Source organism: Antechinus flavipes, chromosome 5 (assembly GCF_016432865.1).
Source record: "Antechinus flavipes isolate AdamAnt ecotype Samford, QLD, Australia chromosome 5, AdamAnt_v2, whole genome shotgun sequence".
In the NCBI taxonomy this organism is placed as follows: Eukaryota; Metazoa; Chordata; class Mammalia; order Dasyuromorphia; family Dasyuridae; genus Antechinus; species Antechinus flavipes.
Genome location: NC_067402.1, coordinates 203,192,926 through 203,210,101, shown reverse-complemented (window position 1 = coordinate 203,210,101; position 17,176 = coordinate 203,192,926). Strand labels below are relative to the sequence as shown.

The following is a 17,176-nucleotide window of genomic DNA, read 5'->3' as shown; positions in this document are numbered from 1 at the left end:
AGAAAGATACTCAAATATCCTAATAACAAATAAATGAAAAATCAAAGTAATTCTAGTATATTTCCTGTATAACCATTAGCATATTAAAAACATTTTTTACAAAATATAAAATTGAAACTGGTCATTGCATTGTTAGCACTGTATCACAAAACATCACAAAAGGGAATTATGTGTCCAAAATACTCATGACTTACATATTTATATTTAACAAAATGGAAATATCTGGTATTCATGTATATTTGAAAAGAGATGAGTAAATTATTCCCTTAAAATGATAATCATGTAGCATACAAGAAAACATAGAAAACTCCTATCTGAAGTGATACAGAGAAAAATAAACTATAATTATATATATACATTAATTTCAAACTATATTTTTAAAAGGAATAGAAAAAAATAGCTCCAAAGATGACAAATCTTCAAGGCATCCTGGAAAATAACAGGACAAAAGTATTTTCCTTCTTTGTCTGACATTTACTAGTCTGATTCTTCTTCATTTAAAGCTAACACTTTGAGGATAAGACATTGGCCTTTTTTCCTTCTATGTTTATTTAATTCATATTGTTAATAGCAATTGTCAAATCATATATTTTAAATTAATAATAAAATTACAGTGTAATTCTCTATTATAGAAATAGACTTTTAAACCTATTGGATAGAATATATAATTTTTATATTACAAAAGTATCTCTAATACCTATATTAAGTTATGTAATTACATATTTTGTATAATTATAAGATTATATAATCAAAATGTACTTCTGATGAATTCTAATTTTGTTTTTATTTAGTCCATTTGATTTAAATTGTAGTGTATAGCATATGTGTGTGTGTGTGTTTATTGAGTTCTTTTGTTGATAGTTTTACTTTTAGATATTAAGAAAACCTAATCAATTCTGAGATGAAAACTTGATGATAATATAGTAACTAAATTACTTTTCATATCTTCTACTTCTGGATGATTACTTTCACTAGCCCTGGGCAGAATAAATCTTTTGAATAAATTCCTAGTACTGCTAATTAAAGCAGTTTTAAATGATGTGGATATGTAAGAAAAAGTCCATTCAATTATTTTATTTTTTCCTAGTATTAGATGTTTCAAGCATTGATATGTTTGAAAAAAATTATAACAGTATTTTATTTTCTAGGAAAGCATAGATCTGGGTGAAATCATGTTTTCCCTTTGTTATTTACCTACGGCTGGACGAATGACATTAACAGTCATCAAGTGCAGAAATCTCAAGGCAATGGATATCACAGGTTCATCAGGTATGTACACATCTAATTATTACATCAAGATTCCTGCTTCAAAGTAAAACATGCCACTGGTCTATATAATTAGTTATCATTCTATGAAGTACATATTCTTTTCCTGAAGCAGAATAAAAGAAGTGAAATTGAAAATTGAATTATGAATTTTAAATTTTGTTTAAAATGGAAGCCATCTATATAAGATCCACTTCAGGTCTATGGTTCTGTATTTCCAGAGCTACTATTTTTGTTTTGTCTTTGAAACTGTGTGCATGTTTTTTCATCATCATACATCATCATTTATATTTACATAATTTCTTTTATAAGAGGCATTCTATTTTATGGATACTGACTCATTAATTCTCATAGTATGCTGATGAACCAACTTAGCAGCTAGTCTCAAGTACAAAAATTTGAACAAAGCATTATGGTACTCTCCCAGATATAAACTACTTGAGAAAAAGTTTAAGGTAACAATGGAACCATTGCTAGCTCAGGAGGCGAGGGTACTCACTGTTTCCCTGTTGAAGCTTCCCAAGCTCTAGACACATCTACATGAATTAGGTTAATTGGAGGAGAGTCTAACTCCTAAAAAAGAGGGATGTTGAACCTGTTGTGATGGCATCTTTCTTCTGGTCTTTTCTACTTTGGATAGCCCAATCTACTGCTGGACCTTTTTCTCCCTCAAAGGGTACTCTCAACTCTGGACCCATACTTGCAGACCAAGCTCATTCCTAAAACAGCTTTATAGAGGCTTTTTCTCATTATGTCCCACTTGAGAGCCCTATTCTGTTTGGTTTATGTCTGGGATTTCCCCAAAAGGGAATAGAAAATCACTCAGTGTAAAGTTTTGAGGTATAAAACAACTATGCATTTCTTCCATACAAAAGCAACTTATATAACACAAATGTTTATAAGCACTTCTTGACAAAAATTTAAATTTGAAACAGTAACAATAACTATTTTATGCTTTTCTTGGAAGCAGATGCCTAAAAACAGTGAAACACCTTATGAGATTTATCTCCTTTACATTATACTTAGCTTTTAATAGAATGAGGATACCTCAACCTCCAGTATGAGAACTAGCACCTCTGCTATGACTTTTCAGGTTGCTTATCCACTTTCTTTGAATTCTACCTGTCACCCAACTCTTATCTGTGTCCCCATGAAGATATATCATGGGCAGTGGGCACACCCAATAAAATCATCTCGGCAGATAGGCTAGACCAGCTTGAGAGTAACCAACAGTGTTCAAACCCATCAATGAGTTTGGGGGGTCCCTACCCAAACATGTGAAGATTTCCACCAAGGGGTGGTCATGGAGGCAGCTGAAGCAAGCACCATGAAGCACTTAAAGCTTGGAGCATTGTCATCCTTTCTGATTTTTTGTCATGCTACTGAAATTTGATGACTCTGGAAGAGAATGAGAAAATGACCAATTTATGTAGTGAGTTAAGACCACCTCATGATATTATTGGTCCTCTTTGATAATAAAGGAAGATTTTCTTTGATAATTATTTTTCTATTTTATAATAATTATATTAATTATAGATAATTATATTTATTATAATTATATCCTATCATGTAATAAAATTATATAATGCTTTAAGATTTGCAAGGTACTTTCTATTTATTATCTCATTTGATTTATGTCTTCTGGCAATTCAGGCTAGGAGTTGTATTCTCCTACTTATTGGTGGTCATTGTAGTATCTGTAGGGGGTAAATCCCATAGTAAGCTTGGCAATGATTAAGGAATACAGGAGTTTAGGGATTCACTCCACAAAAAATCAAGCAGAAGAAGATCACTATTAGGCTCATCTAGGAAGCAGCTGGGTTTAAAGGCATCAAAACTACAAGTGTTGGGAAGAAAAAGAAAATATCCTTTCATCCCCACATGAAGTCCCACACCTTTCTGGGAATGAAAGGTTAAACATCAGAGGATAGAATCAACTGTTTTAATATCTACTGACTATGCAGATGCAGGGGTCCTCAAACTACAATCCGTGGGCTAGATGTGGCAGCTGAGGACGATTATCCCCCTCACCCGGGGCTATGAAGTTTCTTTATTTAAAGGCCCACAAAACAAAGTTTTTGTTTTTACTATAGTCCGGCCCTCCAACAGTCTGAGGGACAGTGAACTGGCCCCCTTTTTAAAAAGTTTAATGCCTCTGTAGCCCAACCCATTTGATGAAGCCCTTTCCCGCTGCTGCTATCATGGGTTTTCTACTTCTGAACTTCTACTGAACAGCTAGTTCTTTTATCACTGACATATTAAGCATAGAACAAAGAAAGGGACAGGGTAAATATGTGACCAGAAGAAGCCTGACTTCAAAGATAGTACACAAGGCATTGGAAGGGATTCAACTCTAGCCATACTTCATAGGTCATGCTTTATCCAGAGCTAATCAAAGATTTTCCCCTGATTATACCAGTGTTGAATTGAATATCACTGAGTCAAGATCTAAATCTTGGTTTTGACTCAAACAAATCACTTTACCTCTCAACCTCATTTTTAAAATCTACAAACGGGAATAAGAATATATACTATTATTTATTGTGATAAGAACATTTCATTAAGACTTAAGTCACTGTATAAATGTGAATAATCAAGGAAGGAAAAGTCAATTCTCTCAGCCCATTTGATCTGTATTCTATTCCCTTTTTTTAGATGAGTGTATACTTAATTCTTAATATTTTTTATCTGTAATAATAGTTATTGTAGTGCTTTAAAGTTTACAAAGTGTTTTCCTTACAACCCTGTGACTGATATAATGTAAGTAGTATTGTCCCAATTTGTAAATGAGAAAAACAAGACTCAGTGAAAATGACTTCCTACAAATCTTATAGCTAGTAAATAGTAAACCAAGAAGTTCACTGCTCTTTCCATGATACATTGACATAGAGAAAAACAACAAGCTTTATTTTTTCACAATTTTAAATATCTTTTTTCCAAATTGACAAAATTTTAATTCTACTTTGGTACTTCAGTATATTCATGATTCTGTTTATGTGTATACTGTTCTCCAATGAAAAATGCAATATCTCTGTGCCTTAGTAGACATTCTTCATTTTAGATGATGATGATGATGATAATGATGAAGAAGAATATGTCACCTTGTAAGTGTGCTGGTGATGAACTGTTTTGACTTAAGGAAATTGGACCTGCATTTAATTCTGGCTTATCATCTTCCAGAGCTTATATGCTATTGGCACAGCCACAGAAAACCCCGAATTACCTTATTCTTCCTAATTCAGACCGAGTCTTTATTGCTTCATCATGTCTCTCATAAGTAATGCCCCATGAAGAATATTCTTTTTATAGCAAATATTAGCTTATTTTTACATCTTTGAGCTACAATTTCATTGAAATTCTGTATTCTTACAGCTTTATAAAAACTTTTTTTTTAACTTTAAGATCCATATGTAAAAGTGTCACTAATGTGTGAGGGTCGAAGATTAAAAAAAAGAAAAACAACTACCAAAAAAAATACTTTAAATCCAGTTTATAACGAAGCCATCATTTTTGATATTCCTCCTGAAAATGTGGACCAAGTCAGCCTCTTGATTGCTGTCATGGATTATGATAGGTAAGTAACTCTTCCTATGTAAAGTCTTTTCAGAAATGCATTATTAGATTTTAATCTATATTATCTGTATTTTTAAATTCATTTTCTATTATCATGTTTCAAATTATCAGTAGATTAAGTGAAATATTAGACATAGACACACATTTAAAGATTTTTTTAAAAAACTAATTGCTCCAATTCTAAGCAGTGTTAGCTAATGCTAGAATAGAACTAGTATTTATATGTTGTGACAAATCACTTACACTGGAGGTTTTTTTTTTTTTTATCTTTAAATGAGGTATTAGCCATAGTCCCTCTATGATGGTAAGAAACAAAAAGTAAGTAGTATAGATAAGGATAGATTTAATCCATTTTATAAATTGTCAAACTGACCTTAATGCTATTTTGCATATCAAAACTTAGCCCACTAATTAACAAATTAAGTGCATACTTTTTGGCTTAGTATTCAAGGTCCATTATAATCTAACATAACATTTTTCACTATTTTCTCTCACACAAACCCCCATCCAATTTACTATCCCCAAAAAACCTTTGTTCATGCTGTTCCCCCTTTTTAAAATACCTTCCTTTTCTTCTCCACCCCCCAACACATGCATATATATTTTTACTGTGATGCTTTATTGTATTAAATAAAATTGCATAAAATGGGTCTGACCTTGTATAACTTTACTTGATTGATTTAGTCTATAAAGAACTTTATTCTATACAGATCTTGAGCTTTCCCAATCCCCAAAGGAGTGAAACAAGGTTGTGTGCTTGCTCTCATGATTTTTAGTGTGATATTTTCAGCCAGATTGTTAAAAACCTTCAATCAGAAAAAACATGGCATTGAAGTCAGTTGCCATACTGATGGTACATTCTTCAACTTGAAAAGGCTAAAAGTCAAAATTAAAGTGTGACTGTTGGTGCATGATGTTTGTTTGCAGATGATCATTCAATGCAGCCTCCAAAGCTGAGATACGACAAAGTATGAGTCAATTCTCTGCTGCTTGTGCTAATTTTGGCCTAACAATTAACATCTATATTATGTATGTGTGTATAGATAGATATGAATGCCCATATACATGAAATAAGTACAGTTATCCTTTCAACATTGCAACTTTCTCCTTCATAATATTGATATATTGAGGGTTGGCATTAGAATTTAAATGGCAATTTTGGGAGAATTTTGCATTACAGCAGATGACACAGAGGCTGTGACCAAATAATTAACCCAACTTTTACAGTAAGTTACTGTAAGGTACAATAAACTAGACCTACTAAAACAAAATTTTAATTTCATTAATAATTTGCATGTTTTTGATGTATGGAAATTTATTTATATTTGAAAATAAAATTAAAAGCATAATCTCAATTATTCTTAGGGTAGGACACAATGAGGTAATAGGAGTATGTAGGACAGGACTTGATGCTGAAGGTCTTGGAAGAGATCATTGGAATGAAATGCTAGCCTATCACAGAAAACCAATAACTCATTGGCATCCATTGCTAGAAGTAAGTCTACCTTTACGATTCTGATCTGTGTTTTATTTGTTAGTGCTTTTTGTTGAATTATTATTATGGAATAATGTCATGAGACATTATACAATTTATTTATGCATATTTTTATCATTTTAATTTTTGTTTTAAAAACTGTTAATTTTTTTTAAAGTCACCTGCATTTTCTAGTATAATTTTTCTGCTTTTTACCCAGAGATGCATTCTTTAATAAATCATTAAAAGAGTGGGGGGAAGGGGTGGAAATTCAGCAAAACAAAGCCTTTGTTTACTATTTGTATTTGGTATTCCAAATCCATACGCACCAGACTCTGCAGATAAGAAAATACATTCTCACTTTCCCTCTTTGAGACCACGCTGGGTCATTACAATTTTGCCTCATTCAGTTTTCTCTTGTCTTGTTATTTAATTTATATAGATTATTTAATTTATAATAGATGATGGCATAGTAGTACCAGAATAAAACTATATTATAAAGCAGCAGTCATCAAAATCATTTGGTACTGGCTAAGAAACAGAATGGTGAATCAGTGGAATAGATTAGATACACACAACACAATAATCAAGGCCTGTAATAATTTATTAGTTAATAAACCCCCAAACTCCAATTTCTGGAATAAAACTCACTATTAACAAAAATTGCTAGGAAAACTGAAAAATATGTCATATAATATGTCAGAAACTTGGTATAGACCTACATTTCACACCCATTACCAAAATAAGGTCAAAATGAGTACATGATTTGGGCATAAAGGATGATACCATAAGCAAATTAGGACAGCAAGGAATAATTTACATATCAGATCCTTGGAGAAGGGAGGAATTTATGACTAAAGAAGAACTAGAGAACATTATGAGAGGCAAAATGGACAACTTTGATTACATTAAATTAAAAAGTTTTCACACCAAAAACCAACATAAACAAGATTAAAATGGAATTACACAGACAGTGTTTCTGATAAAGATCTCATTTCTAAACTATATAAATAACTGTGTCAAAATTCATAAGAATACAAGTCATTCCTTAAGGGATAAATGGTCAAAGGTTATGAGCAGATAATTTTCAGATGATGAAATTAAAGCCAGCTATAGTTATATGAAAAAATGTTCTAAATCACTATTGATTAGAGAAATGAAAATTAAAAGAACTCTGAGGTGTCACTTCACACCTCTCAGATTGGCTAAGATGACAGGAAAAAAATAATGATAAATGTTGGAGAGAATGTGGGAAAACTGGGACACTAACACATTGTTAGTGCAGTTGTGAAATGACTCAAACAATCTGGAAAGTGATCTGGAACTGTGCCCAAGGGCTATAAAATTGTGCATACCCTTTGACCCAGCAATGCCATTACTGGGTTTATATCCCAAAGAGATCATAAAGGAGGGAAAAGGATTCACATGTGTAAAAATATTTGTAGCAGCCCTTTATGTGGTAGCAAAAATTTGGGAAAAGAGTGGGTGTTCATCAATTAGGAAATGGCTAACCACAACTTGTGATGAACAAGCTGATTATACATACAAATAGCTCTTGAGTCCTGCTCCTTCTTTGTTTCTTGTGTTTCTTGTGCCCCACGTTGGGTGCCATTTGGTATGGGAGCCTCCTGCTAGTGGCTGCTAGAGATCTAATTCTGACCAGCAGAGTAGATCTCTTCATATGAGAGGATGATAACAATACAAGGAGAATGAGAACAGTTGTATTCTCTGACTTCTCTCCTCTCCCCTCTTGCCTCTGATTTATTTCATTCTCAATTCACAAGTAACATCTGCATCAGTAAAGACTGATTTACAATTCCTTCAAATGTGTTATGATTCACAGCTGTGGGGGCTTTGGGAGAATCCACCTGCCTCTTCACGCTTAGCTGTGGACCTGAACAGTGGACTGTGAAATAATGCCAACATTCTGGAGAGCAATCTGGAACCATGCCCAAAGGGCTATAAATCTGTGTATGTCATTTGACCCTGCAGTTCCATTGCTGGATCTATATCACAAGGAAATAATAAATGAGGGAAAAGAACCCACATGTTCAAAAAATATTTGTAGCAGTTCTTTTTTATGATAGCAAAGAATTGGAAAATGAGCAGGTGCCCAAGAATTGGGGAATGCCTATGGTATATGAAGGTAATGAAATATTATTGTTTTATAAAAAAATGAACAAGCTGATTTTAGAAAGGCCTGCAGAGATTTACATTAACTGATTCCGAGCAAAATAAGCAGAACTGGGAATACACTGTACATAATAAGGGCAAGAACGTTTGATGATCAACTGTGAAAACTTGGTTCTTCTCAGTGGTTCAGAGATTCCAAACAATTCCAATAGACTTTGGACAAAAGAAATGCCACCTGCATCCAGAAAAAAGAACTATGGAGATTGAATGGAAATCAACACATGCTCTGTTCACTTCTCTTTTCTCTTTTTTTCCCTCTCCCATGTTTTTTTCCCTTTTGTTCTGATTTTTCTCTCCCAATATGATTCATAAAGCAATGTGTATTAAAATAAATAAATATTTTAAAAAGTAATTTTAGAGCATTTTTTCATGTGACTAAAAATGGCTTTAATTTCTTCATATGAAAATTATCTCTTCATATCATTTGCCCATTTAGCAATGGGGAATTGCTTATATTCTTATAAATTTGAGTCAATTTTCCATATATTTTAGATATAAGGCCTTTATCAGAAACAATGGCTATAAATTTTTCCCCAGCTTTTTCCTTCCCTTCTAATTTTAGCTGCATTGGTTTTGTTTGTGCAAAAACCTTTTTAGTTTAATGTAGTCAGAATTATACATTTTGCATTTTACAGAGTTCTGTAGTTCTTTGGTCACAGATTTCTCCCTTCTCCACAGATCTGAGAGGTAGATTTTCACTTGTTCTTCTAATGTGCTTATATTTGAGTAAATAATGAACCCATTTCAACCTTATTGTGATATGAGGTGTTAGATGTTAATCAATGCCTAGTTTCTGCCATATTATTTTCCAGTTTTCCCAGCAAATTACTTCTCATGCCAAAAGCTGGAGTCTTTGGGTTTATCACACACTAGATTGCTGTAGTCATTGACTATTGTGCTTTGTGAGCCTGGAGTATTCCACTGATCTACTAACCTATTTCTTAGCCAGTAGCAAATAGTTGTGATGACCATTGCTTTATAATATAGTTTTAAATCTAGTACAGCTAGACCATCTTTATTTGCATTTTTTCCATTAATTCCCTTGAAATTCTTGATTTTTGTTCTTCCAGATGAATGTTGGGTTTTTTTTTTCCAAGCTCTATAAAGTAATTTCTTGGTAATTTGATTGGTATGGCACTGAATAAGTAGATTAATTTAGAGAGAATTTTTTTTATATTAACTTGGCCTAGTCATCAGCATTTGATATTCTTCCAATTGTTTAGACCTAACTTTATTTGTGTGAAAACTGTTTTGTAATTGTGATGATATAGTTTCCGGCTTTGTCTTGACAGGTAGACTCTCAGATATTTTTTTTATTATCTACAGTTATTTTAAATGGGATTTCTCTTTTCATCTCTTGCTGTTGGGCTTTGTTGGTACCATGCAGAAATGCTGATGATTTATGAGGGGTTTATTTTATATCCTGCAACTCTGCTAAAGTTATAGTTTCTTATAGTTTTTGATTCTCTAGGATTCTTTAAATATACTATCATAACATCTGGAAAGAATGATAGTTTCCTTTCCATATTACTCTAATTTCTTTTTCTTCTCATTGCTAAAAGTAACATTTATAGTACAGTATTGAATAATAATGGTGATAATGGGCAACCTTTTCCCCCTGATTTTTATTGGGAATACATCAGCTTCTCTCCATTACAAATAATGCTTGCTGGTGGTTTTAGATAAATGCTACTTATTTTAAAGAAAACTCCATTTATTCCTATGCTTTCTAGTGTTTTTAGTAGGAATGGGTGTGGTATTTTGTCAAATGATTTTTCTGCATCTATGGAGACAGTCATATAATTTCTGTTAGTTTAGATACTTGTTGGAATCTTTACAAATTGTTAAGTCATTAGATGTGAATCCACAAAGTTACACAGTTAACTTTGTGAATCTCCCATACTTGTGAATTCCAATGAGTAAAGGTGTAAACGCAAGCATTGTATCAATTAGTTCTACTTAGTACCTTGTTTCAGGTTCTGGCCCAAAACATCTCAATCCTAATGACTTAACAATTTGTAAAGATTCCAACAGATACTAATATGGTTAATTATGCTGATAGATGCACTTACTATTTCTGCCTTTTTACATGTGATTCTAAGGTTTTTAATGCCTTAATACATGATCACTTTTGTTTTGGTGCCACGTAGCATTGAAAAAAAATAGTATTTTTTTCTATCCCCATTCAATTTTCTCCCAAGATCTATCAAACCTAAATTTTCTAAAATTATATTCACCTCTTTAACTTCTTTCTTATTTATTTTATGGTTCAATTTATCTAATCCAAAAGAAAGAGGTTGAGGTTCCCATTAGTATAATTTTGCTATCTATTTTTTCTTGCAATTCGCTTAATTTCTTCTCTAGCAATTTGGATGCTACACCACTTGGTGTATATATCTTTAGTGTTGATATTACTTCATTTTCTATGGTACCTTTTAGCAAAACACTGTTTCCTTTTCTTTTTTAATTAGATCTATTTTAAGATCTAATTGATCTAAGATTAAGATTGCTACCCCTGCTTTTTTTTTTATTTCAGCTGAAACATAATATATTGTTTTAGCCTTTTACCTTTACTCTTTATGTATATCTCTACTTTAAATGTATTTCTTATAAACAACATATTTTAGGATTCTGGCTTTTAATTCATTCTGCTGTCTTCTATTTTATGGGAGAGTCTATCCTATTCACATTCATTGTTAAGATTACTAATTGTATTTCCTACTATCCTATTTTTCCCAAGTTATATTTTTCTCTCTCCTTTTACTCTTTCTCTTCTCACCAGTGTTTTGCTTCTGACCAACCCTTCCCTCAATCTGCTTTCCCTTTTTTTAGTCTTACCTCCCTTACTTATCCTTTTCCCTGTCTACTTTTGCATTCCCTCCTGTTAAGCCTCCTCCATTCCTTTCCCTTTTGCCCTTCTATTACCTTATAGAATGAGACAAATTTCCAAACTAAATATTGTTATTCCCTCTTTGAGCCATGTCCTATGAGATTAAGGTTGCTCATCCCTCTCCCTTCTTTCCTTCAACTGTAATGGAATGTAACTCACCCTATGTTACCTTCCCATTCCTTTTCTCCTAGTACAATCCCTTTTCTATCCCTAATTTCCTTTTTATATCATTACGTAAAAGTCAACTTATACCTACCCCCCTCTAAATATACCACTATTAACTGCCCTGACAAAGCTATAGTTCTTAAGAGTTACATATAGCATTTTTCCATGTAGCAATGTAAACATTTTAGCCTTTAAAAATATAATTTTTTCCTTCTTTTTTTTAATGCTTCTTTTGAGTTGTACTTGAAGATCAAATTATCTATTCAGCTCTGGTCTTTTCATCAGAAAAGATTGAAAATCCCCTATTTCATTGAATGCTCATCTTTTCCCCTGCTTCATTTTTCTGGGTAGTTGATTCTTGGTTATAGTTCAAGTTTTTTTTTTTTTTTGCTCTTTGAAATATATTTCAGGCCCTCAGGTCCTTTAATGTAGAAGTTGCTATGTCTTGGGTAATACTGATTTTGGCTCCTCAATAGTTGAATTGTTTCTTTCTGGCTGCTTGTACTATTTTCTCTTTGATCTGCTAATTCTGGGATTTAGCTACAGTATTTCTTGGTGCTTTCATTTTGAGGTTTTCATCTTTCAGGAGGTGATCAGTGGATTCTTCCAATGACTATTTTGCTCTCTGGTTCTAGGGCATCAGGACAGTTTTCCTTGATGATTTCTTAAACAATGTTGAATAAGTTCTTTTTTATATCATGGTTTTCAGGTAGTCCAATAATCCTTAGATTGCAACTCCTGTATCTATTTTCCAGATTGTTTTTCCAATGAGTTATTTTATATTTTCTTCTATTTTTTTATTTTTAAAATTTTGTTTGACTTACACTTGATGTCTCATTGAGTCATTCACTTCCATTTGTCCAATTCTAATTTTTAATGAGTTATTTTCTTCAGTTAGCTTTTTCACTTCCTTTTGCCTTTGGTCACTTGTACTTTTAAAGGAGTTGTTTTGTTCAATGGATTTTTCCCCCATTTCACCAATTCTATTTTTATAGGAGTTGTTTTCTTTTTCCATTTTGCCCAATTTTTTAAAGAAAATGTTTCTTTCAGTATAATTTCTTCTATTTCACCAAATTTGTTTTTTAAATTGTTTTCTTTAGTCAAGCTGTTGGCTTTTCCCCAAAAATTTTCATAACTTTCCTGCAAAGCTCTCATTTCTTTTCCCCATTTTTCTTTATTCTTCTAAGATGCTTTTTGAACTCTTTCAAGAGAGCCTTTTGAGCTGGAGACTACTCATATCCTCCTTTGAGGCTTCATCTGAAGGCATTTTGCTTTTGCTGTCCTTTTCTGGGTTTGTCTTTTGATCTTTCCCATCTCCATAGTAGTTCTCTATGGTCAGAGCTCTTTTTTCTTTTTTTGCTTAGTTTTAAAGGTTGAGATCTGCTCCTTGAGCCCAGAGTAGATTATCCTGAATTCCACTACAGGTAGACAGGGGATTCTCACTAACTACAGTAGAGCTGGTTGTGTTGCAGGCTTTCCCTCTGCACTGTGTGCCAAGGCTCACCTATTATGTTGGGGTTCAGAGGTGAGGGTATGCATAATTTTCCTTTTGCACTTCTGTTGGAGGTCTCACAGCTGGTCTGCTGATACACTGGCCTACTGAACCAAAACAGAGTAGCCAATGCTGCTGTATTTTGGGTCAGAGCCTCCTGATAGATTCCCTCAATTGGGCCTCACACCATGCTTGTGCTGGGCCATACTCCCTCCTGCCCAATTGAGATTGACCTTTCCTGAAGTCCTTCCAAGATATCTTAAGCTGGAAAATTATTGCAGTCTGAATATTGGTGGTTCTGTCACTCCAAAATCTGTTTGGAGGCTTGATCTAGTGTTGATATTGAGGGAAGCTGGGAAGAATTCCGGTAATGTCCTGTCTATTTTTCACTATCTTGGCTTCACTCCATTTTTCTGGTTTTTTAAAAAATGTACTTACTTATTTAAAACTTAAATTCAAATAAGAAAAACAAAATAGAAAAACAAAAACAAAAAAAGAAAAAATTGTTATGTGTCCAGCAGAACATAAGGAACTATTCAAAACATATAACAATAAATTTTCACTTCAAGAAAGCATATTTAATAATAGAATACATTATATTCATAATTATCTATCTTTGCTTTGCTTCCTTGTAATATAGTTTTCTTGTGTTCTTGCTATGCATTTTTTACCTTATCCAGCCCCCCCACCTCCTGCAAGTAGGTTAGAGTTAAGCATGGACATATATTTATGTATGTATATTTATGTATCATGGACATAATTTGTGTATGCATATGTACATGTAGATACCCATGTATATACACACATTCACATATATACATATACACATACATTCACATACATATACACAAACACACATATATATACATATACATATACATATATCTAAAACAATATTAATATGACTGACAATGTAGATTTATCTATTAATTGAATCTTTCTTAAGTTGGACTTTGTCTGAGATCAATGATTTCTACCTCTTCTTTTTTTCTAATACATTCTACTCCTGATAGTTGTTGTGTTTGCATATATCTCTTTTTTTCTATCCCTGATAACTCTTCTACTGTACTTCTACCTATTAACTTGCCTTGCTGCTACTTAGCCTCCTTACCACCCCTACCCCCATGGATCCTTTTTACTCCCTTTCTCCCCCCCATCCTTACTGTCCCTCTTTATTTCATACCTGTTAATTTACACGGTTTACCCTACTCTCTTAATCTGTACATCCTTCTATAGTTCACCTTATCCTATATCCTCTTGCCTTATTTCCTTATAGATTTTGGAGGGGTCTATATTCCTTCTTTAATCTATTCACAATGCAAGTAGGATTTCATAACTATCAGCTCTCCTTCACCATCTAATTCCTCTGTTTTAGTTCTTGCTCTTGCACCTCATTTATATAACATAATTATTCTTTTAGAGTCATATCATATTAGCTCTAACCCAATCAATTTTTTGGACTACTCAATTACTAATGACAATCTTAGATATATGATTTACATTTCCCTGTATAAACATAAATTGTTTGTCCTTATTGAGTACCTTAAAATTAGTTTTTAGTGTTGACTCTTATATGTTAAGTTTTTTATTGTGTGGGGTTTGTTTGAGACAAAATTCTGAATATCTGACAGTTTATTGAATGTTCATTTTTTTCATTCAATATTATACTAGTTTTTCTGGATATAATATTTTCAGCCATAATCCTAGTTTCTTTGATATATATTAGTGTTGCAGGCTCTGTAGTCTTTTATTGTAGCCACTGATAAATCCTGTGTAATATAATTGTAGTTCCAACAAGTTTTATTGTTATTGTTGTTGCTTATAAAATTTTCTCTTTTACCTGGGGATTTTGAAATTTAGCAGTGATGTTCCTGTATGTTTCCCTGTAGTATCTCTTTGAGGTGGTGATTGGTGAATATTTTTCCTATTTCCACTTTTCCTTCTTGTTCTATTAATTCAGGACAATTTTCTTTAATTATTTCTTGCATTATTGTGTTAAGGTTCTTTTTGGTCATAGTTTTCAGATAGTTCAGTTACTTATGTTTTCTCTTCTTGATCTGTTCTCCAGATCTGTTGTTTTTCTCATGAGACATCTTACATTCTAGTCTATATTTTCATTTTTTATATTTTGTTTTATAATTTCTTGATCTCTAATATCTTAATTAATTTGATATTTTGTTTTATAACTTCTTGATCTCTAATAATCTAATAATCTTAATCTCTCACTGACTCCAGCTTGCCCAATTCTGATTTTCAAAGAGTCATTTTCTTCCTTAAGACTGGATCTCCTCTTCTAGTTGGTTGACTTCCTTTCTATAATCTTTTTTTTCTTGGGTCGTTCTTTAATTATTGTTATTATTTTTAGTGTTCCTTTGGTCTCTCTCATTTTATTTCTAAAGTCTTTTTTGAGTTCTTCTAGTAATTCTTTTTGGTCAGATAGTTATTTAACATTAATCTTTGGGTAGAAGATCTCTTTTTTTTTTTTTTTTTACTTCAGTATCCTCATCTGAATATGAACCTTTGTCTTTCCTTTTCCCATAGTAATTTTCTATTGTGGGTTCTTTCTTCTTTGCCTCCTATTTTTTTTAAATAAGAGCTTGTTCATGTAATTAACTCTAGTCCTGGGGTAAACGGCGTGATGCCTCTGGCCTCAGGTCTATCTTCAGTTCTCCCTCTGACCTGAATCCCCAAACCAAGAACTCCTTCCTCTAAATGCCTCCAGCTGCCAGCTTCCCTGGCCCCTGCATCTGTCCTCAACAGGTATGCTGGTTCCCTTTCACCCAGGGCCCAGTATTAGCAGCACAGTTGTGCTTGGCTTTTCTTATCAGCAAAGAGCTTCCCTCAATCTTCCTGGATTTAGACACTCCCCCAACTCCTCATACCCATAAATGATATAAAAAGGAGGAGAAGACATATTTAACTAGATAAAAGCAGGAGAGAGAAACTAATAAAACCTTAAAGGAATGGAAATAACAAATAAGAAGTGAGATTAGTGGTAAAGGGAAGAGAGCCGGAGAGAACAGGACCAACTTTAAAAAAAAAGTTAAAGGACACTAACTAAAGGGACATAATACAGTGCTTAAATCACAAGAAAAAAAAAACTCATAACTTGAAAAAACAATTTTATTGACAGATGGAGAAAAACAAAATCCAACTCATAACTTTTAATGTCAGTGGAGTCAAAAATTCAATAAAACAAAAAAGAATGCCAGATTGGATAAGAAAACAAAATTCTACAGTCTGTTGTTTACAAGAAACACATTTTAGAAAACAAAGACATAAACAAAATAAAACCATGTGGTCGGAAAAAATTAATTGTTCATTAAATTAATCCAAAATTCAATAATTGCCATATCAGTCAAAGCTAAAATATTCAAAAAATTTAAAAAGGAAGTAATTTTATGCAGGGAAGAATCATAAACAACCAACATTATCAGTAATTAATCTATCTGCTTCAAAAGACTTAGCATACAAATTCCTAAGGGATACTTCTGAATTTCAGGAAGACATGAATAATAATAAAATAAGAGACTCTTTTCAGTTTTGGGCAAGTTGAACAGAATGATAAACAAAAGGGAAATGAATAAATTTTTGAAGAAATTAAGGTTAAAAAGACTAAGGCATCTTCTTAATAAGATTGCAAAAGAATATTTATAATAATCTGCATCACAGGAAACTTTTATAGAGATATTGAAGACAAATGTAAAAAGACAGAAAAAATACATCATTTAGAGATCATAGCACAATAAAAATAGAAATTCGTTCAGATTCCAAATTGATATAATGATGAAATTTTAAATAATGAATGGGTCAAAGAGCAAATCATAGAAACTATAACTATGTAAAAGAAAATGATAATGATAAAACAGCATATTGAAATTTCTGGGATGCCACTAAAGCACTCATTCCTTAGGCAGAAGATCACAACCTTATATACATTAACAAAATAGAGAAAGAAAAGATTAATGAGCTAAATATGCATTTTAACACTACAAAATCAACAAATAAACCTAAAATAAGAACAAAAGATATTAAAGAGAGGGAAAAGATAACATGGATATAAAACATCCCACAGAAATAAAAAAGCAAAACTGTAATCTAATTCTTTGAAAATTCTAAAAAC

At 32.4% G+C, this 17,176-nt stretch overlaps 1 protein-coding gene across 1 annotated transcript in view; it reads left to right on the top strand.

Moving 5' to 3' along the window:
• The window catches only part of SYT10 (synaptotagmin 10), an 85,155-nt gene that overhangs the window by 64,602 nt on the left and 3,377 nt on the right, over positions 1-17,176 (top strand). The window contains exons 4-6 of the mRNA XM_052000190.1: positions 1,149-1,269; positions 4,669-4,840; positions 6,205-6,334. Of these exons, the coding sequence (XP_051856150.1) occupies positions 1,149-1,269; positions 4,669-4,840; positions 6,205-6,334 (423 nt within the window). The remainder of the gene's footprint in view (positions 1-1,148; positions 1,270-4,668; positions 4,841-6,204; positions 6,335-17,176) is intronic.